Consider the following 25,074-nt stretch of genomic DNA (forward strand, 5'->3'; position numbering starts at 1 on the left):
CATTCTCCTGCCTCAGCCTCCCGTGTAGCTGGGACTATAGGTGACCGCCACTGCGCCCGGCTAATTTTTGTATTTTTAGTAGAGATGGGGTTTCACTGTGTTAGCCAGGATGGTCTCGATCTCCTAACCTCGTGATCCGCCCGTCTCGGCCTCCCAAAGTGCTGGAATTACAGGCGTGAGCCACTGTGCCGGGCCCGATGGGAACTCTTTAGCATACGTTTCTCTCTTACCCTTCCCATCAGTGACGGGCTTGTAGACATGTGAATTTTAAACCAATCTTGAGGAAGCTGCCTTGTATAATAAAAACTAATTGGCCCTTGTACTGCAGCAGAAAGCTTTCTCATCCACACTATCTGCCCTGATGTGTCTGCCTCCTATTGCCTCCTTCTCAGTTTATAGCATTACAAAAAGGGAGGAGAAATAGCCTTGTTTTAACTGCCAGCTTCTTCTCCACTGCGGGCTGAATGAAGATAAGAAAAGTTAGCTGAAGAGTTGCAGGTCTGAAGCTTTTGGGCCAGGACTGGAGCATTCTTGTTCTTCCAGCCTAGGCTGAGGTACACTATGTCCCAGCTGACATGTGTGTTAGTGGCACAGTTCTGATGATGCCTTTCATTAAGTCCCCACATGCCAGACCCCATGTGCAGGCGGTAGTGTTCACTCTCCCCTTAAACACAAGTGTATGCCCTGAAAAAGTACTCACTAATATGATTATCTCTGAATGTTGGAGCTGTAGATGATATTTTCCTTTAATTGTTTATTTATTTTTGAGACAGAGTCTTGCTGTTGCCCAGGCTGGAGTGCAATGGCGTGATCTCGGCTCCCTGCAACCTCCGCTTCCTGGGTTCAAACGATTCTCCTGCCTCAGCCTCTCGAGTAGCTGGGATTACAGGTGTGAGCCACCACACCTGGCTAATGTTTGTATTTTTGTAGAGATGGGGTTTCACCATCCTGGCCAGGCTGGTCTCGAACTCCTGACCTCAAGTGATCCACCCACCTCGGCCTCCCAAAATGTTGGGATTACAGACATGAGCTACCATGCCCGACTGATTTTTTTTCCTTTTTTAAATGGGTATTTACTTTATTATGGGAAATAAAAACTTTTTTTTTTAAGTTTATAAAATTAGGTCAGTGAGAGGAAACTCTAACTCCAACAGTTAGGGTATGGGAGGTACAAGCGAGCATGTATCCCCTTGGGCTTCCAGTCCATAGGAAGTAGGGTTTCTTCTGTACTCTGCACTTCTGGAGCCCCTTTTGGAGTCTAACGCGGTAAGCTGAGCGAGAACCACAGCAGATGCCATGCAGCCAATATGCCGTTCTCCTTCCTTGCAGGTGCTGGTGGTGGATCAGTTAAGCATGAGGATGCTATCCTCCTGCTGCAAGATGACAGACATCATGACCGAGGGCATAACAAGTGAGCATGCTCTCTGTGCTTGAGCAGTACTGGAGCCTTCTCTCTGTGGCAGGCTTAGCTCTTTCCTGTTCGTTATTATCTCCTTTGATTTTAGATCTTCCAGCAACCTGTGCGCTAAGACCAGAAGCTCCTGAGAGGCCCAAGGCTATCTTGTTCATTACTGAATCCCTAGCACCAAATCCAGGGCTAGATGCTCATTCAATGTCTGTTAAAGGAATGCCAAAAGAAAGGTTAAATCAAGAAAGAAAAGGCAGCCCACCCAAAAGAAAAAAGTTCCGAGCAGGCACTTAACAAAAGACGAAATCCAAATGGCTAATCAATCTATGAAAATTGTCCACCGTCATTGGTGGTCAGGGAAATGCAATTCAAACCAGAGTGTGAGATGCCGATATAGATTCAAAATATTAGAATATTTAATCTCTGAGAGTGCCAAGTGACGGTGGGGAGGTAGAAAAATGGAAACTCCTACGTGATGGAATGTCTGCCCCTTTGAAAAGCACTTGGCAGTGTCTAGTAAAGTTGAAGGTAGGCATGTCCCGTGAGCCAGCAAGTCTGTGGTCAGGCGTATGTCCTAGACAACCCCGGGTATGTGTGCCTAGGATACATGTGCAGGAATACATGTGCAGTGTTGCTCATAGGTGCCCCAAGTAGAAAACAACCAAAACATACATCAAGTGTAGAATGGTTAAGTCAGTTGCGGTGCAGTTACACAGCAGAACACTCTACAGGGACGAAAATGGGCGAGCCCTGAGCGCTCACAGTAACATGAATGCATCTGATAAACACAACGGTGAGCAAAGACAGCAAGACACGCAAGACCACTGATAGTGAGCCTTCATTCCACAGAGTTCAGACCGCAGAGCTCAGCTGTGTTGTTTTAAAATGCAGATGTAGGGGGTAAAACCTGAAGAGAAGAGTTCACCATTCAAAGGAGGATAATGATTCTGTTTGCAGGGAAGAGAGGAAATGGTGTTGACAGAGGGGAGTGTGAGCTGGAGCCAGGGCACTTATGTGGTGCTGATTGGGTTGGGTTTTGTTTGTTAACTGGGGTGGTGCTTATTTAGACATTTGCCTTATAGTTATTTGTATGTTTATGTTTTGTTCACGCTTTGGAATGTGTGCTATAACTTTTGGTAAATAACAAGGAGTACGATTGCTGGATCACATGATGAGTGTGTTTAGATTTGTAAGATACTAGCAAACCAGTTTTCAAAGTGGCTGACCATTTTGCATTCCCAGCAATAGTGAATGAGAGTTCCTGTTGCTCCACATCCTTACCAGCATTTGGAGTTGTCAGTGTTCTGGATTTTGAGCATTCTACTAGCTGTGTAGTGGTACGGTATCATTGTTTTAATTTGCATTTCCCTGATGACCTAGGATATGGAGCATCTTTTCACATGCTTATTTGCCATCTGTATATTGTTTTTTGGTGCAGTGTCTGTAAGGTCTTTGGCCCATTTTTTAATTGGGTTATTTGTTTTCTTATTGTTGAATTTTAAAGGATCTTCGTATATTTTGGATAACAGTTCTTTATCAGATGTATCTTTTGGAAATATTTGCCCTCAGTCTGTGACTTGTCTTTTCATTCTCTTGATGGCATCTTTCACAGAGCAGTAATTTTTAATTTTAATGAAGTCCAGCTTATCAATTCTTTTTTTCATGGATTGTCACTTTGGTGTCATATGTAAAAAGTCATTGCAAAATCCAAGGCCGCCTAGCTTTTCTTTTATGTAATCCTCTAGGAGTTTTATAATTTTGCATTTTACATTTAGGTCTGTGATCCATTTTGAGTCAACATTTCTAAAGGGTATAAGACATGTGTATGTATTCATTTTGGTTGCACATGGATGTGATTCCTTCATTTTTAAAAAACAGATCCAGTGTATCTTTCAGCAGAAGCATAGTCCTGTAAATGGCACAGTTTTTTGTTTTGTTTTGTTTTGCTTTTTTGAGACAGAATCTTGGTGTCTCCCAGGCTGGAGGGCAGTGGCACAGTCTTATCTCACCACAACCTCTGCCTCCTGGGTTCAAGCAATTATCCTGCCTCAGCCTCCCAAGTAGCTGGGATTACAGGCACCTGCCACTGTGCCCAGCTAATTTTTGTATTTTTAGTAGAGACAGGGTTTCACCATTTTGGCAGGCTTGTCTCAGACTCCTGACCTTAAGTGATCCACCTGCTTTGGCCTCCCAAAGTGGTGGGATTACAGGTGTGAGCCACCGCACCTGTCACATATACACAATTTTTGATGTGACTTTTATATCATTTAGTGATCTAAGTCAGTGTTTTTTTTGTTTGTTTTCAGGGGCGGGTCACCAAGCTCTGTCGCCCAGGCTGGAGTGCAGCTCACGGCTGCCTCCCGGGTTCCGCCATTCTCCTGCCTCAGCCTCCCGGTAGCTGGGTTCTGAAGCCAGCACTTAAACCCGGCTAGTTTTGTATTTCTTAATAGAGCGGGGTTTCACCGTGTTATGGGATGGTCTGGTCTGCGACCTGATCCAGCCGTCGGCTCTAAAGTGCTGGGATTACAGGCTTGAGCCACCGCGCCCGGCCTTTTGTTTGTTTTTGAGACAGAATCTCACTCTGTTGCCCAGGATGGAGTATAGTGGTGCAGTCTTGGCTCACTGCAAACTCCGCCTCTGGGATCAGGCAATTCTCATGCCTCAGCCTCCTGAGTAGCTGGGATTACAAGCAGGCACCAGCACACCCAACTATATATATATATATATACACACACACATACACACACACACACACACACACATATATATATATATATATTTTTTTTAGTAGAGACAGGGTTTCACCATGTTGGCCAAACTGGTCTTCAACTCCTGGCCTCAAGTTTTCTGCTCATCTTGGCCTCCCAAAGTGCTGGGATTACAGGTGTGAGCTACCGTGCCCTGCCCCAAGTCACTTTTAAGACTAGACTTGCCCCTATTTTGAGCTTACGATGTTATTTTCTTCATTGAATTTTTGAAACTATTTTTTTCGTCTATCAAAGCAAAAACAAACAAAACAACCCACAAAAGTAAAGGGGAAAAACACCAAATGGAGCTAACAAGGATCTAAGAAAAGAGCAGTAACCCCCTGTCCTCCCATCTCCCATCCTCGGGGTCCATTACCCCAGAGACAGCCGCCTCGCTCTTCATTCTGGTCATCTTTTTGATTTTTCTACATAAATGTTTGTTCTATTATCTCTCAATTCATTAATTGACTTCCTGTGGGAGATGGGGATTCAGAGCACTCCACTATACACAGACTCTCTCCCACCCCCAAAAGTGGTTTTTAAAAAATATCCTGCGGCCGGGCATGGTGGCTCAAGCCTGTAATCCCAGCACTTTGGGAGGCCGAGACAGGTGGATCACAAGGTCAGGAGATCGAGACCATCCTGGCTAACACGGTGAAACCCTGTCTCTACTAAAAAATACAAAAAACTAGCTGGGCGAGGTGGTGGGCGCCTGTAGTCCCAGCTACTCGGGAGGCTGAGGCCGGAGAATGGTGTGAACCCAGGAGGCGGAGCTTGCAGTGAGTGAGATCTGGCCACTGCACTCCAGCCTGGGTGACAGAGTGAGACTCTGTCTCCAAAAAAAAAAAAAAAAATGTCCTTACGGCCGGGCGCAGTGGCTCACGCCTGTAATCCCAGCACTTTGGGAGGTGGAGGCAGGCGACTCACAAGGTCAGGAATTTGAGACCAGCCTGTCCAACATAGTGAAACCCCATCTCTACTAAAAATACAAAAATTAGCCAAGCGTGGTGGCATGTGCCTGTAGTCCCAGCTACTCAGGAAGCTGAGGCCAGAGAATCGCTTGAACCTGGGAGGTGGAGGTTGCAGTGAGCTGAGATCGTGCCCCTGCACTCTAGCCTGGACAACAGAGCAAGACTGTCTCAAAAAGAAAAAAAGAAAAAAGTGTTCTTACTTAGCAAAATTTAAAAGTTAGCAACCCTATGTTGAAGCTCTGAAATATTTTGGGGGCAAGTATTAGTGGCCTAGTAAATTAAAAAATCTGTAACCACTGGTAAAGTAGATGTTTGGGGATTTTGGTATTAATTTGAACATTATGGCCGGGCGCGGTGGCTCAAGCCTGTAATCCCAGCACTTTGGGAGGCCGAGACGGGCGGATCACGAGGTCAGGATATCGAGACCATCCTGGCGAACACGGTGAAACCCCGTCTCTACTAAAAAATACAAAAAAAACTAGCCGGGCGAGGCGGCGGGCGCCTGTAGTCCCAGCTACTCGGGAGGCTGAGGCAGGAGAATGGCGTAAACCCGGGGGGCGGAGCTTGCAGTGAGCTGAGATCCGGCCACTGCACTCCAGCCGGGGCAACGGAGCCAGACTCCCTCTCAAAAAAAAAAAAAAAAAAATTTGAACATTATTTGGGGTGAAAGTCTTTATAAATGTTCCAAGTCTTTATACATGTTACAATCCTTTAAAGTGGTGCTTTTATCTACTTAAATCATCTGCACAGGAAGAATGGCACCTGTATAATTGCCTTGCTCCCTTCATGCCAGAAGACAGTAGATAACACATTTTAAGCCTTACCAGGTGATTGGTAAGATTCTCCCAAAAGCTGTTCTTTCCAGGTGAAGTCACTGACATAACTGTAGAGGAAACAAGCAAACCAAAGCCCATGTTTGTTTTAACCAAATAGAATGTTTAATCTTTGCACTATTGAAGGAAGCAATCTTGTATAGAGGATGTGGTTGGAATGCCTTCATTTGATATGCAGAGGAGAGCAATGAAACTATCCAGCTGTTGATAAATAAACCCAACATGGAAATTCTGAAGGAATTGGGATTATCTAGGGCAGACAAGACAAAGCGGAAGAAGAGGCAGAGGACCCATTCTTGACAGAATTAGATAGTATTTTCCATTTTCTCTCAGAACAGATCAATGAATTTACTTAAACTGAAATGGGAAGTGAGAACTATCTAGTGTGATAAGATTTCAGATTTTCCTTTGTTGTTGCTTTTGTTTTTGAGATGGAGTCTCACTCTGTCACTCAGGCTGGAGTGCAGTGATCTTGGCTCACTGCAACCTCCACCTCCTATGTTCAAGCAATTCTCCCACCTCAGCCTCCTGAGTGATTGGAATTATAGGCACATTCCAACATGCCTGGCTAATTTTTGTAGTTTTTTAGTAGAGATGAGATTTCACCATGTTGGCCAGGCTGGTCTTGAACTCCAGACCTCAAGTGATATGCCCCCCCTCAGCCTCCCAAAGTGCTGGGATTACAGGCATGAGCCACCATACCCAGCCTGGATTTCAGATTCTAACATCTTGGGCATGTTGAGACCATGGAATTCACTCCCAAGGAATGTGGTAACCTTAAGGAATGGGTGAATGATTGTTCCCCCCCGCCCACCACTGTAGATATTTATCTGCAACAGTCTGAAGGTAGCCTGTCTATATTGCTTCTGGTTTTATGGTCACCCATCATGTTTTCTTATTCACTGTGGGTTGTTTTGTTGTCTAGTTGTGGAAGATATCAACAAGCGCAGAGAGCCACTCCCCAGCCTGGAGGCTGTGTATCTCATCACTCCATCCGAGAAGGTAAACCTTCCACCAGAGGAGGACCCTGGCTAAGGTTAGATGGACTGGCTTGGGATTTATGTGGCACAGACTGTCTGACATTTCTAGGTTAAGCACGCATTTAACACACTGCTCTGTTTAAGCATGCAATCCACAGTGGGGTGGGGCGGAGGGTGGTGTTTATGCAGTGAGAAGTGATGTATTAAGCGTTCTTAAACACAGCAGCTGTGCAGAAAACCAGAGCCTGTGTTCCATGGCCCTACATCATTCTAGTTTTCCCCCTGGCACTCCCTCTTCAGGTAGGACCCACTCTGTCTAATTAGCAGTCCACCTCCAGACTTTGGTATTTTATGCTTTCATTTTATTTTATCAATATCCAGTTACTGTTCAGATTTACCTGTCTTATAATTTTGGAGGTTACTTCAAATCACCTTCCAAACAAGGTCCAACTCCTTGCTTCTGGGTAATAGTTGTCTTAGGCAGATTTTGTTTTGTTTTGTCATTTTTGTTTTGTTTTTTGAGACGGAGTCTAACTCTGTTGCCCAGGCTGGAGTGCAGTGGCACAATCTCAGCTCACTGCAACTTCCACCTCCCGGGTTCAAGATTCTCCTGCTTCACCCTGCTGAGTAGCTGGGATTACAGGCGCCCCCCTGCCACACCCAGCTAATTTTTTTTTTTTTGAGACAGAGTCTCGCTGTGTCTCCCAGGCTGGAGTGCAGTGGCGTGATCTCCACCTCCCGGGTTCACGCCATTCTCCCGCCTCAGCCTCCCAAGTAGCTGAGACTACAGGCGCCCGCCACCACGCCTCGGCCTCCCAAAGTGCTGGGATTACAGGGTTGAGCCACCGCGCCCGGCCTAATTTTTGTATTTTTAGTAGAGACGGGGTTTCACCATGTTGGCCAGGCTGGTCTCAAACTCCTGACCTCAAGTGATCCACCTGTCTCAGTCTCCCAAAGTGCTGGGATTACAAGCGTGAGCCACCACGCTCAGCCTTTTTTTTTTTGAGCCAGGTCTCATCCATCACCCAGGCTGGAGTGCAGTGGTGTGGTCACAGTTCACTACAGCCTCGACCTCTGGGGCTTAAGTGATCCTCCCACCTCAGCCTCCCAAATAGCTGGGACTGCAGGCACACGCCACCATGCCCAGCTAATTTTTGGTAGAGATGGGGGTCTTGCTATGTTGCCCAGGCTAGTGGCAAACTCCTGAGCTCAAGCAATCCACCTGCCTTGGCCTCCCAAAGTGTTGGGATTACAGGCGTGAGCCACCACGCCAGCCTTAGGTGTCTTAGGCTATATAAATTTCCTCCAATTTGCACACTTTCTTTCCACTTTGAAAACTGGCCTACATATGAGTTTCTACAGATACAAGTAAATTGCCAAAAGGTCATCAATGTGAATCTCCTGGAAGGTTTCTGCCCAGTTTCCTTTTGTTGTGGGTGTCTTCCTAACAACTAATTACATGGCTCCAAAGAACTGATACAGTCATTCCAGAATGAGCTAAGAAGGCCTTTGTTCATCCAAACTCTGAAATAATACTAATTTTAAGTCCTCAGGACTTGGTTGTGGCCAAACATGAGTGTTAGAATTATGCATCAAAAATCTCCTGATTTTGTGCAAGTGTCTTGAAGCCATTGGATTTAACTCAGTTCAGATATAGGTCCCATTTGGCTCTAGAATTGGATTCAGGTCCCTCTTTTCTCCCCCTGTCCACAGTCCGTCCACTCTCTCATCAGTGACTTTAAGGACCCGCCGACTGCTAAATACCGGGCCGCACACGTCTTCTTCACTGACTGTGAGTACAACCGAGAGCTGTCCCCAGTCCCATCAGGCAGGTTAGCATTTCTGCACAGCTGGGCTGAGCCAAAACTAAGGCAGGTCAAGAGGGAAGAAATGGGTTGTTACCATGCTTGTCCCAATCTGCTAGTTTCTCTTCAGAAGATAAATTGCATAAGAGACAAAAATAAGTGCACCAAATACAAACCCACTAGATCATGCAGCCCTTCCTGCTGAAAAATAGCACACAAGCACCTCTTCTCAGGACTGACAGGCTTGGTGCTGAGAATGACCTTCCTGAGGCTTGGCATTTCCTTATGTAGACTTCCAGTCAGCACTGTATGCTGTAGTAGGTTTCCATCAATTTTTCAATTACAAAGATATTCCAATCCAGTAGTCTTTGTATTCAATAGAACCTGCGTCATTACCGTGGAATTAGTTTTCTTATGTTGTGGGGATTTTATGCTCAGATTCTGGCAGAGAAGCAGAGGGAGATGAATTGACCTGGATAGCTACAGAGTATAAAACAGTAAGAATTCACCCAGAGATCTTCTCTCTGGGGATAAACTCCCACGGCACTCACCACTGAGGAAGTGGAAAGGATATAGCAGAAGAATGATTTTGGCCAGGTGCAGTGGCTCACACCTGTAATCGCAGCACTTTGGGAGGCTGAGGTGGGTGGATCACCTGAGGTGAGGAGTTCAAGATCAGCCTGGCCAACATGGTGAAACCCTGTCTCTACAAAAATACAAAAATTAGCTGGACATGATGGCAGGTGCCTATAATCCCAACTACTCAGGAGGCTGAGGTGGGAGAATTTCTTGAACCCGGGAAGTAGAGGTTGCAGTGAGCAAGATCACGCCATTGCACTCCAGCCTGGGTGACAGAGTGAGACTCCATCTCAAAAAAAAAAAAAAAATCCTGATAAAATGAAGAGCCCACTGTACGTGTGCAGCTATTAAATGAACCAGCAAATGGACAGGAAAGCCAACTAACTGTCTTTTGTCATGCTTGCAGCTTGTCCAGATGCCCTGTTTAATGAACTGGTAAAATCTCGAGCAGCCAAAGTCATCAAAACTCTGACGGAAATCAATATTGCATTTCTCCCATACGAATCCCAGGTGAGCCTGAGTAGGGGGTGGGAAGGAAATCTGCATCCTCTCTTATTCTGAGAGGGTGGGGTGGGACCTACTAAAGAGTGGGGGAGGGAAGGTACCATGCTCTGAATTGCCAAATAACAGGTTATAAGTGAATGTTTACTGAATGGAAATAGTATTCCATAGGGCCTGCCCCCTGCCCTCATCTTACTCTCCAGTTGTTTCTGACTTTGCATCAGCCTTGTGCCTTTCTTTGTGTGCATTTCATCCTTGCTCTCAGTGCTCACTCTTGTCGGCTGACTCCTTGAATAACCACAGAGTAGCCAATCAGAAACGAGCTTGGAAGGAGAGCGAGGGAGGGGAGCAGAAGCATCCCATCTGCTGCGAAGGAGACTGTTTTTTAGGTAGAGATAACCTCAGTTTGTCATGTGCTGAAAGAGCAGATGGCAGCCTTCGTCATTAGCTGTTAACACTTCAAGTGCCAAATGCCAGGCCCATAAAGTGCTCCCTTGGAAACAAACAAAATTATTAAACAAATAAAGGTGAAGCTGATTGTGAGAGAACAGACACAACTTGTCTTGGTATTTTAAGAGTTGTTAAAATGTCTTTTCTTACCAAACAAGGAAACAAAAACCACAGGACTTTGATGCATTTTATGGAGCTAAAAGATGATTGTGGCATATTGGATCTTTACAGATCAGCTTCGAGACACCAGAGAGTGACCTATTCTCAGAGAAAGAGAGATGCATAAGATGTAGTGTGAACATTTGAAAACAGGCTTCCTTCTCACTTGGCCTAAAGCCTGTCACCTGCTTGGGGAAAGGAATTTTTTTTTTCTTTTGTGTGTTCCGTCCCTACGTGGACAGAACAAAATCCAGCTTTAGCATATTCAACAATATTATATTTCAGAAATTTTGATAAAGTAATAAACTCTTTTTATATACCATTTTTAAAGATTAAGGTAGTTTATATAAATGAGAATTTAAGAGAATACTGATAACTGGAAGACTCAGTCATTTAAGAGAGAATCTTCAACTTCTAGCACACTCCAAAAAAAAAGAAATGGAAAAAGAAAAGACAAATATGGCCGGGCATGGTGGCTCACGCCTGTAATCCCAGCACTTTGGGAGGCCGAGATGGGTGGATCATGAGGTCAGGAGATCGAGACCATTCTGTCTAACACGGTGAAACTCCATCTCTACTAAAAATACAAAAAAATTAGCTGGGCGTGGTGGCGGATCCCTGTAGTCCCAGCTACTTGGGAGGCTGAGGCAGGAGAATGGTGTGAACCTGGGAAACAGAGGTTGCAATGAGCTGAGATCATGCCACTGCACTCTAGCCTGGGCAACAGAGCGAGACTCCATCTCAAAAAAAGAAAGAAAGAAAGAAAGAAAAGACAAATACTCAGAACATACTACTGAAGATAAGGTATTATTAAATCCATAAATAGCTCCTTTATTTGCCCGCAGTCACACACAGTATCTGGCTTGTCTCTTATTTATTGAAACTAAGCTTACAATTTCCAGTGTAGTCTCACACTAACCCCTTCTGCTCTCCTCCTGGCCTTGTCACTGTTCTCCAGGCACCCGAGACACACACCTGCCCGAGGTCCTTGGCACTACCTGTTCCCTGCATGTGGAAGTCCCCTGCTGGTGATAAACATCCCACCTTCAAGCCCTTGCTCAGACGTCACCTTCTCAGCGAGTCCCGGTGTCCTCCCTGTCCAGCCCTCCTAGACATCCTCCCCTGCTCTGATATTTTCTCATATTCTTGCCAGTTTCTCAGGACCACACAATTCGCTTTTCATTATGTTTATTGCCTGCTTTCTCCTACTAGATTGCAAACTCCTTGAGGATAGGGATGTTTTGGCCACTAATAGTTCCCAAGTCTTTAGCACGTGGGCACGTGGTAGGCACCCAGCACATATTTGTGGAAGAAACAGGAACATATTCTATAGACTCACTGCCAGGGTCGGAGAATACTCCGATAGTTCGCAATATGTATTAATACTTTTTCTCCTCCCCAGGTCTATTCCTTGGACTCTGCTGACTCTTTCCAAAGCTTCTACAGTCCCCACAAGGCTCAGATGAAGAATCCTATACTGGAGCGCCTGGCAGAGCAGATCGCGACCCTGTGTGCCACCCTGAAGGAGTACCCGGCTGTGCGGTATCGGGGGTAAGACAGCGCACCTTTCTGCCAGAGTGGCATCCTGTGTGTCCCCCAAGCGAGGAGCTGGCCTGGACTCCTCCTCCGGCCTTAAAGTTCCTTTGACAGTTGTCTCAAGAAGATCAGGATTTGAGCATCTCTCACTTAAAATTATTCTTCCAATGGTTTTGTTATCTTCTAAATGCTATAGCAAAATATAATAATACATGCAGAAAAAAGCACAAATCAACTATTGAATAACGAAAATGTGAACCTCTATGTAATTGCAACTCAGGCTGCCTACCATTTTTAATGTCTTTCTAATCTTTAAAGACAAATACTATCTTTACTAAAGATGTTTCAGAGTAAGATAAAACACAAAGAGAGTAATTCTCCAAAGGACATGTTCCTCAGATTTTATAAAGCCACGCATTCCTCTCTTGCTTGCTGTGTGCTGAGTGCTGGGGCACCTGAAGCTGAAGACCCAGCCCATGATCAGGGAATATGGGTGGGATTGCCTTCCAGCGTGTGTGTGCATGAGAGATGCACCCCTGCAGGCTCGACCCTGCGAGACAGGACACGCCAAGTGCTGGGGGCAACCACAGTAGGGAGAGGGCCCTTTGAGCCAAGGGTGAAGCCAGTCTGCAGACCACAGGTGACAATAGGCTCATGAGGAGAGAGGGGCCAGCATTTTGTGTGTACAATTCGCTCTTGCATTTGGTATAAACAAAAACTTGGAGTTGGGAAAACGTGGGGCACATTTGGGGAAGACGGGTAGTCTAGCACAGTGTATGTGTAGGGCAGTGGCATGGGATGAAGCCAATTCTGGAGGTCTCGGAAGTCAGGTTTGGGATTATGTCCTTCAGTGGTTATCACTGGAAACCTATGGGGGATTTGGACAGGGGGGTGACCACAGCACTCTGGGAAAGTGAAGGCTGGAATATGAGCAGGAGTCAGGGCAAGGAAAAACCAGAAGGGGTGGCTAAACAGGAGGCCACTGCAGAAGGAACAAAGGGCCTGGTCTTGGAGTGATGGGAATGGGGTGGACAGGTAAGGATAGAATCTGAGAGGGTGCAGAGGTAGACTCGTAACTGCCAGCAGGTTAGGAGTAGGGCAGGAAGGGCTTAGGCTGCCAAGGCATTGTGCTGGGTTAACCAAGAACTTGGTGTTGCCACGGATCATGGGTTCACCCATCCTGTGGCCTCATTGTCTGCTGGAAGTTGTGGCCATAGAAAACACCTCGTGATTGCTGTCCCAGTGCCTGGCTTCCCTCCACTGTTGGTACTCATGACAAAGCCGGCTGGCAGTTAAGAAATGGGACCTAGGTGGCGTCTCCTGACTGACCAGCAGGAGCTCAGGCTGGTAGCAGGGCTGCTGCAGTGCTGCCACTGGCCAGGAGGCAGGCAGCCACCGGCCCAGCATCAGGTCAGGTGGGGGCCAGGGAGTGCCATCAGACCCAACCATGGGGAAAGGTTCAAAGGTTCTCACATTGTTCTGGCCATGCCAGCTGAAATGTCACTCTCCAACAAACAAAACAATACAAGACCCAAGAGAATGTGAACTGAGGGAAGTGAGAATCATGGGAGTTAGGCTGGGGGCCTGATCGTGGCAAAAGGTTGACTGACTGGTCAGGGCCCCCAGTGGAAGTGCGGTGGTTTATCTGAAGCTGCTTGGAAAGATGTACGTTTCCACTTAGATAATTCTGGGAAAAAAGCAATAAGAAAATCACTTATTTATGGTCCAGGCACTGAGCTAAGTGTTTTATTTTGCTTTTCCTTTTCTAATTATACTCTCATTGTAAAAACACCAATACAGATGATGCTCACATCTCCCCTAACCCCCTGCACTGCTTGACTTCCTTTCCCGGGGGCAGCTAGCACCATCATGGTGCTGGGTGGTTCATGCTCTATCACTCCTCCTTTGTCAGGGAATACAAGGACAATGCCCTGCTGGCTCAGCTAATCCAGGACAAGCTTGATGCCTATAAAGCTGATGACCCAACAATGGGGGAGGTAAGTCTGGCTTGGACCACATTGTTTTCTTACCAAGGACCGCAGTGTTTGTGTGGCAGTCCCAGAGACAGCTTGGTTCTGTTGCCACAGAGTGTATGTCAGTGCTGCTTTTCCCGGGGACTGGCCTCCAGCGAAATGCCCGAAGCCCCTGGGGCAGGGCGATCTACATGTGTTCAGCGTGGCCAGGGTGACCAACTTGTTCTGTTTGCCAGGGCTTTCCTGATTGCAGCTCTGAATGGCCCACGTCCTGGAAAACCCACAGAAGCACAATAGCAAACCAGAAAACCAACACTGACACGCTCTTCAGAGCTCATTCAGCATTCCCTCGTTTTTACACATGCTCTGTGTACAGTCCTGTGCAGTTTTACACATGGATAGATTCATGTAACCATCTTACAATCAAGATACAGAGCTGTTTCCTCACCACCTTGATTTTAAAACTAAAAGTCCCAGGTCCTGGGAACCCGCTCAGTCCCGGGCACACTGGAGGGTGGTTGCCCCATTTGTAGTTGAACTTGGGCAGCACGCTCCTACAGAAACTCACTTCGGCTCCTAGCATTTCATATCTGCCTCTAAGTGCGCTTGCTATGAAATGGAAACACTGGAGTCTTTTTTTTTTTGAGACGTGAGTCTCATTTCCCACGCCTAGGTTGAGGCAGGCTGGATCTCCGGGCCACTGCAAGCCCACTTCCGGTTTACTGCATTCCTCCTGCCTCAGCCTCCCAGTGGCTGGGACTACAGGCTCACCACTCCTCGCCCGTGCTAGTTTTTTGTATTTTTAGTAGAGACGGCTTCTACCTGTTAGTCAGGGATGGTCTCGATCTCTCCTGACCTCGTGATCCACCGCCTCGGCTCCCAGTGCTGGGATTACAGGCTTGAGCCACGCCCGCCACCCTGGAGTTCCTTTAGGGTGTTTTTGGTGATCTTGTCCAGTGGTAGACTTCTGTGCTGCGTTAATAGCTTTGCACCTCAGAGTTTGCTTCCTGCTGCCCTCCTTTGCAAGAGGGGTTCACTAGGTGGAGAAGCCGGAGTTGGCTGAGTAGCTTGTGAAGCATCTCCCTGTTTTCCCCCAGGGCCCAGACAAGGCACGCTCCCAGCTTCTGATCCTGGATCGAGGCTTTGACCCCAGCTCCCCTGTGCTCCACGAATTGACTTTTCAGGCTATGAGTTATGATCTGCTGCCTATCGAAAATGATGTATACAAGTAAGTATAGTGTTACAGACCCCAGAGCTCTGCACATGAACCAAAAATATGTCTAGAAAAAGAACGGGTTTTTTTGTTTGTTTTGAGACGGAGTCTCGCTCTGTCGCCCAGGCGGGAGTGCAATGGTGTGATTTCGGCTCACTGCAACCTCTGCCTCCTGGGTTCATGCAATTCTCCTGCCTCAGCCTCCCAAGTAGCTGGGGTTACAGGTGTGTGTCACCATGCCCAGCTAATTTTTTTTATTTTTTTTAGTAGGGATGGGATTTCACTGAGCTACCACGCCTGGCAGAAAAAGAGCGTTTTTTGTTTTTTGTTTTTTTTTAAGACGAAGTCTTGCCCTATCACCCAGGCTGGAGTACATTGGCACGATCTCAGCTCACTGCAACCTCTGCCTCCCAGGTTCAAGCAATTCTCCTGACTCAGCCTCCTAAGTAGCTGGGATTACAGGTGTGCGCCACCACGTCTGGCTAATTTTTTGTATCTTTAGTAGAGATGGGGTTTCACCATGTTGGCCAGGCTGGTCTCGAACTCCTGACTTCATGATCTGCCTGCCTCAGCTTCCCAAAGTGCTGGGATTACAGGTGTGAGCCACCGTGCCCAGCAAAAGAGTGTTTTTAACCCTAGGAAAAATGGTTCATTGATACAGCCTTGCAAATTAGCCTGTAAGTTCTTCTGTGAGTTCCACAGATCCACGTGGCATTTCTAGGCAGGAACTCATGACCTGTCCTCTTTTTGGGGAGGACAGGCACTTTAGGTCTTCATTTCCCGGCTCACATCACCTCAGGTCATAGCCTACTTGGATATGTTAATATGTTGATTTTGTGTTTATGTGTGTATCTCATTCAGAGGTGAAATTTTTATTTTCTGTTGCACTGGTTCTGCCTCTCTGGAGGCAGAGTTGAAACTTCTTGTTTATAGATCCTGAAATATGGTGATGATGAAATATATCAACAGAAGTTTCATACTAAACTTTCCTTACAGAGAAGCTGTTTTCTTCATTTATAAAAAACATTTTTCTTGGTAACAATCATCAGAAATTTAGTTTCTAAAAACTAGTTTTTCCTTTTATGGAACCACACTGCATGAGAAACAGACTGTATGAGAACAGACATTGTTCTCATGGCATTTAATAGCACCCATCATAAAGATAGTGGTTTCAAAATGAAGATTCCAAAAATATGAGTGAATCTCGGTTCTCCCTGTTGGTAGCTATAATTTGTGCTTCCTCCAGCTGTTTGCGATTTCCCTTGTGATGGGTGCCGAGGGCCCATTGCAGGCAGCTGCTGGAAGCTATTTAGGCACCACACATTGAGGATGACATCCCAGTGCCTTTCCAGAGGGACAGATATGATCTTTACCTTTCCCCTATAAATAACTAAACTCATGTATGACCTGACTTCATGCCCTGGACAGGCAGCTCAGGTGGAGCTTGTATCAGCTGACCCAGAAGATTTTAAGACAGAGTTTCAAGTTGGTTGACTTTGAATAGAGCTTTGAGTCTCTCCTACCCAAGGAATTGCAGCCCAGGTCAGTGCTGCCACAGCAGGCCTGACTGACACGTCCAATGTTCGGGACTTGCTGTGACGGCACTTGTGAACATCTGACAGCTGAGGGTGGTGAGCTGTTGCTGTAAGCTGAAGAGGGTTCGATGACTGTTGTGGAGACAGTGCGCTCCAGCTGAGTCCCGTCTCCATTCTAGGTACGAGACAAGCGGCATTGGGGAGGCACGGGTGAAGGAGGTGCTCCTGGACGAGGACGACGACCTGTGGATAGCACTGCGCCACAAGCACATCGCAGAGGTGTCCCAGTAAGAGCCCCCTACCCCCTTCTCCAGCGAGGCCCCTCTCCCCAGCTGCTGTTGATGATGTGCTCACTCTGGGCTCCTCGTGGGGGCTCATCCTTGTGTGAATTCGTTTCCTTGGCAGAGTCATCAACATGCTAACCCATAATGATAAATCCCTTCTGTTCTCTGAGCTTGAGCTACTCCGACTTCGTGAAGTTAGAAAATCAATTTTGTATTAGGGCTGCTTTTAGGATTCTTGGAAAACATATGTAGCTCTCTCAGAAAAATGCATTACAAACATTAAAAATTTAAAGCTAGTTCATTCCGTTGAAAGACCCAAACACCACAGTATACAATTGGACTTTCTTTTTTATAGCTGCTATATTCAACCTTCCCTGTTTTACCTACAGTTCCTGAGCAATAGCTGATGTCTCCTTACTAAACTGTATCCAGCTCTGAAAATGTTTCAGAATGTTTCTAATATTTAAACATTGTTGTAAGACCTTTAAACTGTAGATAATGATTCTGCTTTTTCAGAAAGACACATTCTGCTACCCTGAGTTAGCGATATATTCAGGAAATTTCCCAGGAAGAGTGAGAAAATAATACAGCCTTGGATAGTTCTGTTGTTTAGAGAAGAGGTCTCTAAACTTTTTTGATCACTCAGCTTAAAAAGATATTAACCCATGGCCTGGCATGGTGGCTCACACCTGTAATCCCAGCACTTTGGGAGGCCGAGGCAGGTGGATCACCTGAGGTCAGGAATTCGAGACCAGCCTGGCCAACATGGTGAAACCCCATCTCTACTAAAAATACAAAAATTAGCTGAGCGTGGTGGCGTGTGCCTATGGTCCCAGCTACTTGGGAGGCTGAGGCAGGAGAATCACTTGAACCTGGGATGCGGAGGTTGCAATGAGCCAAGATTCCGCCATTGCACTCCAGCCTGGACAAAAGAGCAAAACTCTGACTCAAAAAATAAAAAAGATATTAATCCACATTTCAGTAAATTAAATGTATTTATGAATTTAAAATATGCTTTATTGTACTAATGTGTGTATTTATAACATATATATATGTTTGTATATTTTTCAAACATGAATTATGTTTCACTATTTATATTCCAACATAAATTTGAAAAGAATGAGGTAAAATAAACACAGATATTCTAATATTTTCTTCTCTTTTCTCCTTGAATAATCTGGTACACCCCACTCTGGAGATCACTGGTTTCAAATATTAATTAGAAAAGCTACGTGTCTCTCTTCTCTCTTAGAAAATAACTTCTTTTCTTTTCTTTTTTTGTTTTTTTTTTTTAAGACCAAGCCTTGCTCTGTCACCCAGGCTGGAGTACAGTGGCACAGTCTCAGCTCACTGCCACCTCTGCCTTCTGGGTTCAAGCAATTCTCATGCCTTAGCCTTCCAAGTAGCTGGGATTACAGAAGCGTGCCACATGGCCGGGCACGGTGGGTCACGCTTGTAATCCCAGCACTTTGGGAGGCCAAGACGGGCGGATCACGAGGTCAGGAGATCGAGACCACCTTGGCTAACATGGTGAAACCCTGTCTCTACTAAAAATACAAAAATTAGCCGGGCGAGGTCGCAGGTGCCTGTAGTCCCAGCTACACGGGAGGCTGAGGCAGGAGAATGGCATGAACCCGGGAGGCGGAGCTTGTAGTGAGTGGAGATTGCGCCACTGCACTACTGCCTGGGCGACAGAGCTAGACGCCGTTTCAAAAAAAAAAAAAAAAAAAAGATGTGCCATCATGCCCAGCTAATTTCTGTATTTTTAGTAGAGACGGAGTTTCACCATGTTGACCAGGCTGGTCTCGAACTCCCAACCTCAGCTGATCTGCCCGCGTTGGCCTCCCAAAGTGCTGGGATTACAGGTGTGAGCCACCACACCTGGCAAAAAGTAACTTTAAATGCATACCTTACTGGCAGGAAAACCACTTTAGGAGTACCACATATTCCTAAAGGAAAAAATTGCATGACTCCTATAGCATCCATAGCAAGGCCTATGGTGTTGCTGTGAAACTTAGCTGCCTCCTTTTATTTTCCAGGGAAGTCACCCGGTCTCTGAAAGATTTTTCTTCTAGCAAGAGAATGAATACTGGAGAGAAGGTAAACCCATGCCATCGCTCAAATGCTCAGTAAATTAGTCCCTGCTTTCTCTCTAAGAGCAGGGAAGTTGCCTCCTCTGAATAGGACTAGTGGGTTAGAAAGGTCATATCCCTTTTTTCGTTTACATCATTTTGCCTTATTTTTATTTTGTTTTTATTATTATTATTATTATTATTATTGACAGAGTCTTGCTCTGTTTCCCAGGCTGAGGTGCAGTGGCAGGATCTTGGCTCACTGCAACCTCTGCATTTTGGGTTCAAGCAATTCTCCTGCCTCAGCCTCTTGAGTAGCTGGGATTACAGGCATGCAACACCACGCCTGGCTAATTTTTTTGTATTTTTAGTAGAGATGGGGTTTCACCATCTTGGCCAGGCTGGTTTTGTACTCTTGACCTCAAGCGATCCACCCACCTCAGCCTCCCAAAGTGCTAGGATTACAGGTGTGAGCCACCGCGCCCAGCCATTTTTACACTTAAGATACAGATCCAGGCTGGGCGTGGTGGCTCATGCCTGTAATCCCAGCACTTCGGGAGGCCAAGGCAGGTGGATCACAAGGTCAGGAGTTCGAGGTTAGCCTGGCCAACATGGTGAAACCCCATCTCTACTAAGAATACAAAAAAATATCTGGGTATGGTGGTGGGCACCTGTAATCCCAGCTACTTGAGAGGCTGAGGCAGGAGAATTGCTTCAACCCGGGAGGTGGAGGTGGAGGTTGCAGTGAGCCAAGATTACGTCATTGCACTCCAGCCTGGGTGACAGAGTGAGACTCTGTCAAAAAAAAAAAAAAAGATACAGATCCAGAACCCCTAGATTTCGATATTTACAGAGAACTGCTTTTTGTTACTCTGAGGGTTAATATTTACTGTTTTGGATCATGCTTCATTTTAAGCCAGAAGAACAAACTGCGAGACCTTTTTTTAACTTGTAGTGAAATTATAATTTATGGCCGGGCGCGGTGGCTCACGCCTGTAATCCCAGCACTTTGGGAGGCGGAGGTGGGCGGATCACAAGATCAGGAGATTGAGACCATCCTGGCTAACACGGTGAAACCCTGTCTCTACTAAAAATACAAAAAGTAGCCGGGTGTGGTGACGGGCACCTTGTAGTCCCAGCTACTCGGGAGGCTGAGGCAGGAGAATGGCATGAAGCCGGGAGGCAGAGCTTGCAGTGAGCCAAGATTGCGCCACTGCACTCCAGCCTGGGTGACAGAGCAAGACTCCATCTAAAAAAAAAAAAAAAATTAGAATTTATAACCTACCTTACCTGAGCCTCTCCATATCCTGCCTGTTTATCAGAGGTGGCGCACCTTTCTTAGTCAAGGGAAGTGGAATTACCAAAATGCAACTCTGGTTGTATTACTCCCTTGCTTAAAACCATTTAGGGACTTCCTGTTCCCCTTAGAATAACTCCCATCTGCAACACACACACACACACACACACACACCCCTACACCCCTTCCAAAGCCCAGATCATGAGCCCCACAGGCCTCTCTCTGGTCTCATCTCTGCCCCTGTCCTTCTTGCCCTGCCTTCCTGCTCCAGCCATGCCAGGGTCCTCTTGCCTCAGACCTGGCCAGGTTCTTTGGCTCAAGCATCATTTCCTCAGGGAAACCCTCCCGGGTCCCCTACCTAGACTAGGCAGACGTCTGTGCCATGTGCACCCACACTACCTGGTGAGTCCCCTCGAAGGGCCCTGATCTCTGCAGTGCTTTATCTGGCTCCTCTCCTGGATGCTCTGATTCTCTGTGAATCAGAGATTCTTTTTTTTACTTTTGTCCTTGTATCTCCAGCACCTAATAGTTCCTGGTATATAGTAGTAATTCGGTAAATTTTTGTGGGGTAAATGGATGGGATTAGATGGCCTACACAGTTAGAAAGCACACAGACCCATCTTGCCCCTCGGGTGCAGATTCCCACCCTCTCTGACCTCCCTGTTCTCCTGTCCACGCAGCCACAGTCTTTCTGCCGGGAGAAAGTGCAAACTTGATGCTAAGGCTGCTTGAGCTGAGGATGAAGAAAAGCAATGAATAGAAAGATTTTTTTCCTCACCAAGAATTAGCTCTCAACAGCTTTCTAGTTCAATAAGCATAGAATAAAATGTAACTTCTAGAGACTTCAGAGTTCAGTTCCCAACCTGTAAGGCAATCATGTTTGGATCAAAAAAATTTTTGAGCCAGAGGCCTGGAAATCTAAACACACATGATCTTGTGTTTCACAGATTCATTTTGAGGGTTACGGAGAGTGCACTTGGGAACCCTAGTGAGGGCGGCTGTCCTGTCCTGTGCCCGCCAGCCTTGCAAAGCCTCCTGACATCAGGGCCATTAGAGTGACAGCATATGCTTTCCTTTCCCTTACAGACCACCATGCGGGACCTGTCCCAGATGCTGAAGAAGATGCCTCAGTACCAGAAAGAGCTCAGCAAGGTATGGCAGCCCCAAATCATCTGTTTGAATCATTGAGTAGAAACAACCGCAAAAAGACTTCTCAAAGCCCTACTACTCTAATTGATCTATGGAAAATCACAGATTTTGAGTCATCTTCAATTTTTATTAGAAAAGAAAATGAAAGTCTGGGATAGGCACCTTATTTCCTGTCACTTTCTTTTCCCCTCTTTATGTTTTCCGTCCTATTCCCCTGCTGTTGGCAGGAGGCCTCAGTTTACCACATGAGCCTCTCCACAGGGCTGCTTGAGCATCCTCCCAACAGGGCCACTGGCTTTCCCCAGAGTGAGCCGTGTGAGAGAGAGAGTGCTAGGAGGAAGTCACAATACCTTTTCTGTCCTGATCCTGGATGCCATGCATTATCACTTCCTCCACATTGCTTATTAGAAGCAAGCTACTAAATCCAGCCTACAGTTAAGGAGGGAATGAAGCTCTGCGTCCTGAAAGGAGGAGTATCAAAGAATTTGTGGATGCATTGTAGTAATAAAACCATCATTTTTTTACTGGCTGGGTGCGGTGGCTCATGCCTGTAATCCCAGCACTTGGGGAGACTGAGGTGGGCGGATCACCTGAGGTCAGGAGTTTGAGATCAGCCTGGTCAACATGGTGAAACCCCATATCTACTATAAGGACAAAAACTAGCCGGGTTTGGTGGCGCATGCCTGTAATCCTAGCTACTCGGGAGGCTGAGGCAGGAGAATCACTTGAACCCAGGAGGCAAAGGTTGCAGTGAGCCAAGATTGCACCACAGCACTCCAGTCTGGGCAACAGATGAGACTCTGTTTCAAAAAAATAAAATAAAACCATGGTGCCACCTGCCCTCATAAAGGAGTTCTCCTTCCTCTTAACTCTTCGAATGTGGTTTGTCCCTCTCTTTTGACATGTAACATTTTCTACTTTGTAGTGATTGTGTACCCGCTTGTACACACGTTTTACCTCCTTTCTGAGGCTAGAGACTCCTTGGTGCCCAGCGGTGTTTTATACATAATAGGTGCTCAGTAGATGTTGCATGCATCCGTGATTAGTCCCTTGGTCACAAACTGTTGTGCTTTTTCCTAGTACTCCACCCACCTGCACCTTGCTGAGGACTGTATGAAGCATTACCAAGGCACCGTAGACAAACTCTGCCGAGTGGAACAGGTAGGACTCTCCTCCTTCTGCCATGGCAAGTTTTTGCCAGGTCCATTTACCCAGCAGAATTTTAACATCTGACCTTGAACATCCTGCAGAATCATAGGAAATAGAGACGGGAAGGCCTGCTAGATCGTGCTGTCTCAACTCTGGAGCCAGTGCGGTTGCACTGTCCATGGTAGGGACTAGATTGGTCTGGAATGCTGTGCCGTTTGGATTTTGCATGCCTATTTTGAAAGGCTCTATTTTCCCTGGAATGACTGAAGAAAGATGTGTGGGGTTCTGAGCCCTACGTTGACAGGGCTGGCAGAATTTTATATTCTGAATGTATTCTACTCTTGCCATGGCCAGGCCAGCTTTGGAGACCTTGAGCCTGACAGAGGGTAGAGCAGTAGCAGTCAGAAATTTGCTAGGATTGTAAATTGAGAATTTGGGATTTGAGTTCTGTCTCTGTCACTGATTATTTGATGTATCTGCTTCTTTGTGTTTCATTTTTCTAATCTGCAAAAGGGAAATCAGTGCTGACATTTTTCAAGGCTGTCTTGTGGAGTCACTAATCCTAGCTTAGATTCATCCTAATTCTTTAAGTGTTGCAACATTATAAAACCATCGTTCAACTTCTAAGCGAAGAAAGTTAAAAGATTCTGAAGCCGGCTGGGCGCGGTGGCTCACGCCTGTAATCCCAGCACTTTGGGAGGCTGAGAGGGGTGGATCAGAAGGTCAGTAGTTCAAGACCAGCTTGGGCAACACAGTGAAACCCCATCTCTACTAAAAATACAAAAATTAGTCGGGCGTGGTAATGAGTGCCTATAATCCCAGCGACTTGGGGGGCTGAGGCAGGAGAATTGCTTGAACCGGCAGGTGGAGGTTGCAGTGAACAGAAATTGCGCCACTGCACTCCAGCCTGGGCAACAGAACGAGACTCCGTCTCAAAAATAATAATAAGATTCCGAAGCCTCAGCTTGGCCTCTTTTCATGGAAGAAAAAAATTCAGGATCTCAGTGTGAAGCTAAGATTTCAATCCTCTGGTTTGATGTGACAGGCTCAGCTTAGGATTGTAAGCCCTGTCCTGTATCATTGAATATTTTATAAGGGGAAGCAGCCCTGCTAAAATCCATCAATTTTACAGGGGATTATAGCAAACACAAGGTATCCTCTCAAATAGAACCTGACCATCTAGAAAATAGGTCATACCTAAATCAGTAAAAATGCAACTTGGGATTAATTTTGGAAGTTTACAAATTTTCAGAAGTGATCAAAAGTATGGTTGAACTAGTTGCATGATTAAAATCATGTCCTGCTAGTCAAATGTCTGTTGAGGCTGGTGGTAGGACTGAAAGGTGAAGGGGCCTGTGAGAGGTGTCCTGCCTTCCTGGGACACAGACTGGAGACAGACTATGAACTCGAGATCAGAATTTGTCTGGACTCTTGGGGTCTTGAGAGAAAAAAGGAGAGCCTTCAGGCAACCTCCTGAGAGCCACAAAGGAAGCTGCAGCTGAGTCCTGGTTGGCTGAGACCAGCGTGCTGCCTTCTCTGGCTCTGAGTCTCACCTGCATCATGAAGTGGGGTCAGAAGCTTGTGTTCACTTCACTCTTTCATTTCTAGTTTTTTCAGCTCTTATCTTCCCCTTCATCTCCTGGGGTTTGGATTTGCCGGTTTGGGGGCTCTTTTTTTTCCCTTTCTCACACATGGAACATGGCAGAAAGATTAAAAACAGGTTAAAACCCTGGAGCAGTTCAAACTCAAAAAGCATGTGCTTCAATGAGAGGGGAAGCAGAGTGGAAAGAATCTGCCCATGCAGAGGCATCCTAAAATCCCAGCACTTTTCATGGGGGGGAAGCACATCCCTTTAAGCCCTGCTCCCTCATAGGGCCTTGTACCTCTAGAGGGCCTACCAAGATTTAGTCTTTTTTTTTCTTTTTTTTTTTTTATGAGCCAGGGTCTTGCTCTGTCACCCGGGCTAGAGTACAGTGGTGCAATCATAGCTCACTGCAGCCTTGAACTCCTGGGCTCAAGCAATCCTCCTGCCTCAGCCTCCTGAGTAGCTGGGACTACAGGCATGCGCCACCATGCCTGGCTAATTTTTTTTATTTTTGGTAGAGATGAGGTCTCCACTGTGTTGCCCAGGCTGGTCTCAAAACTCCTGGGCTCAAAAGATCCTCCCACCTCAGCCTTCCAAAGTGCTGAGATTACAGGCATGAGCCACCACCCCCAGCCAGGATTGAGTCTTTATCTGAGAAGCTGGCACAAGTATGCTGGCACTCACCTACAGTGAACAGCCTACTTTAAAACAAGATGGGAAATCATTGTGGTTTCTGTCGGGCAAGTGGCACTCAGGGCTTTTATCCACCCTCACTGATGCTGTGGGAGACAGTGCTGATCACACTCCTGCTAACTACAGTGCATGATGAGAATAGAAGCACCTGTTTT

At 46.3% G+C, this 25,074-nt stretch overlaps 1 protein-coding gene across 2 annotated transcripts in view; it reads left to right on the plus strand.

The window, feature by feature from the left end:
• The window catches only part of STXBP1 (syntaxin binding protein 1), an 81,678-nt gene that overhangs the window by 39,869 nt on the left and 16,735 nt on the right, over nucleotides 1-25,074 (plus strand). For both annotated transcript variants that reach the window (XM_003911919.3, XM_003911918.3), the window contains exons 3-13: nucleotides 1,330-1,411; nucleotides 6,885-6,961; nucleotides 8,653-8,731; nucleotides 9,730-9,833; nucleotides 11,836-11,984; nucleotides 13,882-13,966; nucleotides 15,040-15,170; nucleotides 16,870-16,977; nucleotides 19,014-19,074; nucleotides 21,430-21,495; nucleotides 22,573-22,653. In XM_003911919.3, the coding sequence (XP_003911968.1) occupies nucleotides 1,330-1,411; nucleotides 6,885-6,961; nucleotides 8,653-8,731; nucleotides 9,730-9,833; nucleotides 11,836-11,984; nucleotides 13,882-13,966; nucleotides 15,040-15,170; nucleotides 16,870-16,977; nucleotides 19,014-19,074; nucleotides 21,430-21,495; nucleotides 22,573-22,653 (1,023 nt within the window). The remainder of the gene's footprint in view (nucleotides 1-1,329; nucleotides 1,412-6,884; nucleotides 6,962-8,652; nucleotides 8,732-9,729; nucleotides 9,834-11,835; nucleotides 11,985-13,881; nucleotides 13,967-15,039; nucleotides 15,171-16,869; nucleotides 16,978-19,013; nucleotides 19,075-21,429; nucleotides 21,496-22,572; nucleotides 22,654-25,074) is intronic.

This window comes from Papio anubis, chromosome 13 (genome assembly GCF_008728515.1).
Source record: "Papio anubis isolate 15944 chromosome 13, Panubis1.0, whole genome shotgun sequence".
Classification (NCBI taxonomy): domain Eukaryota; kingdom Metazoa; phylum Chordata; class Mammalia; order Primates; family Cercopithecidae; genus Papio; species Papio anubis.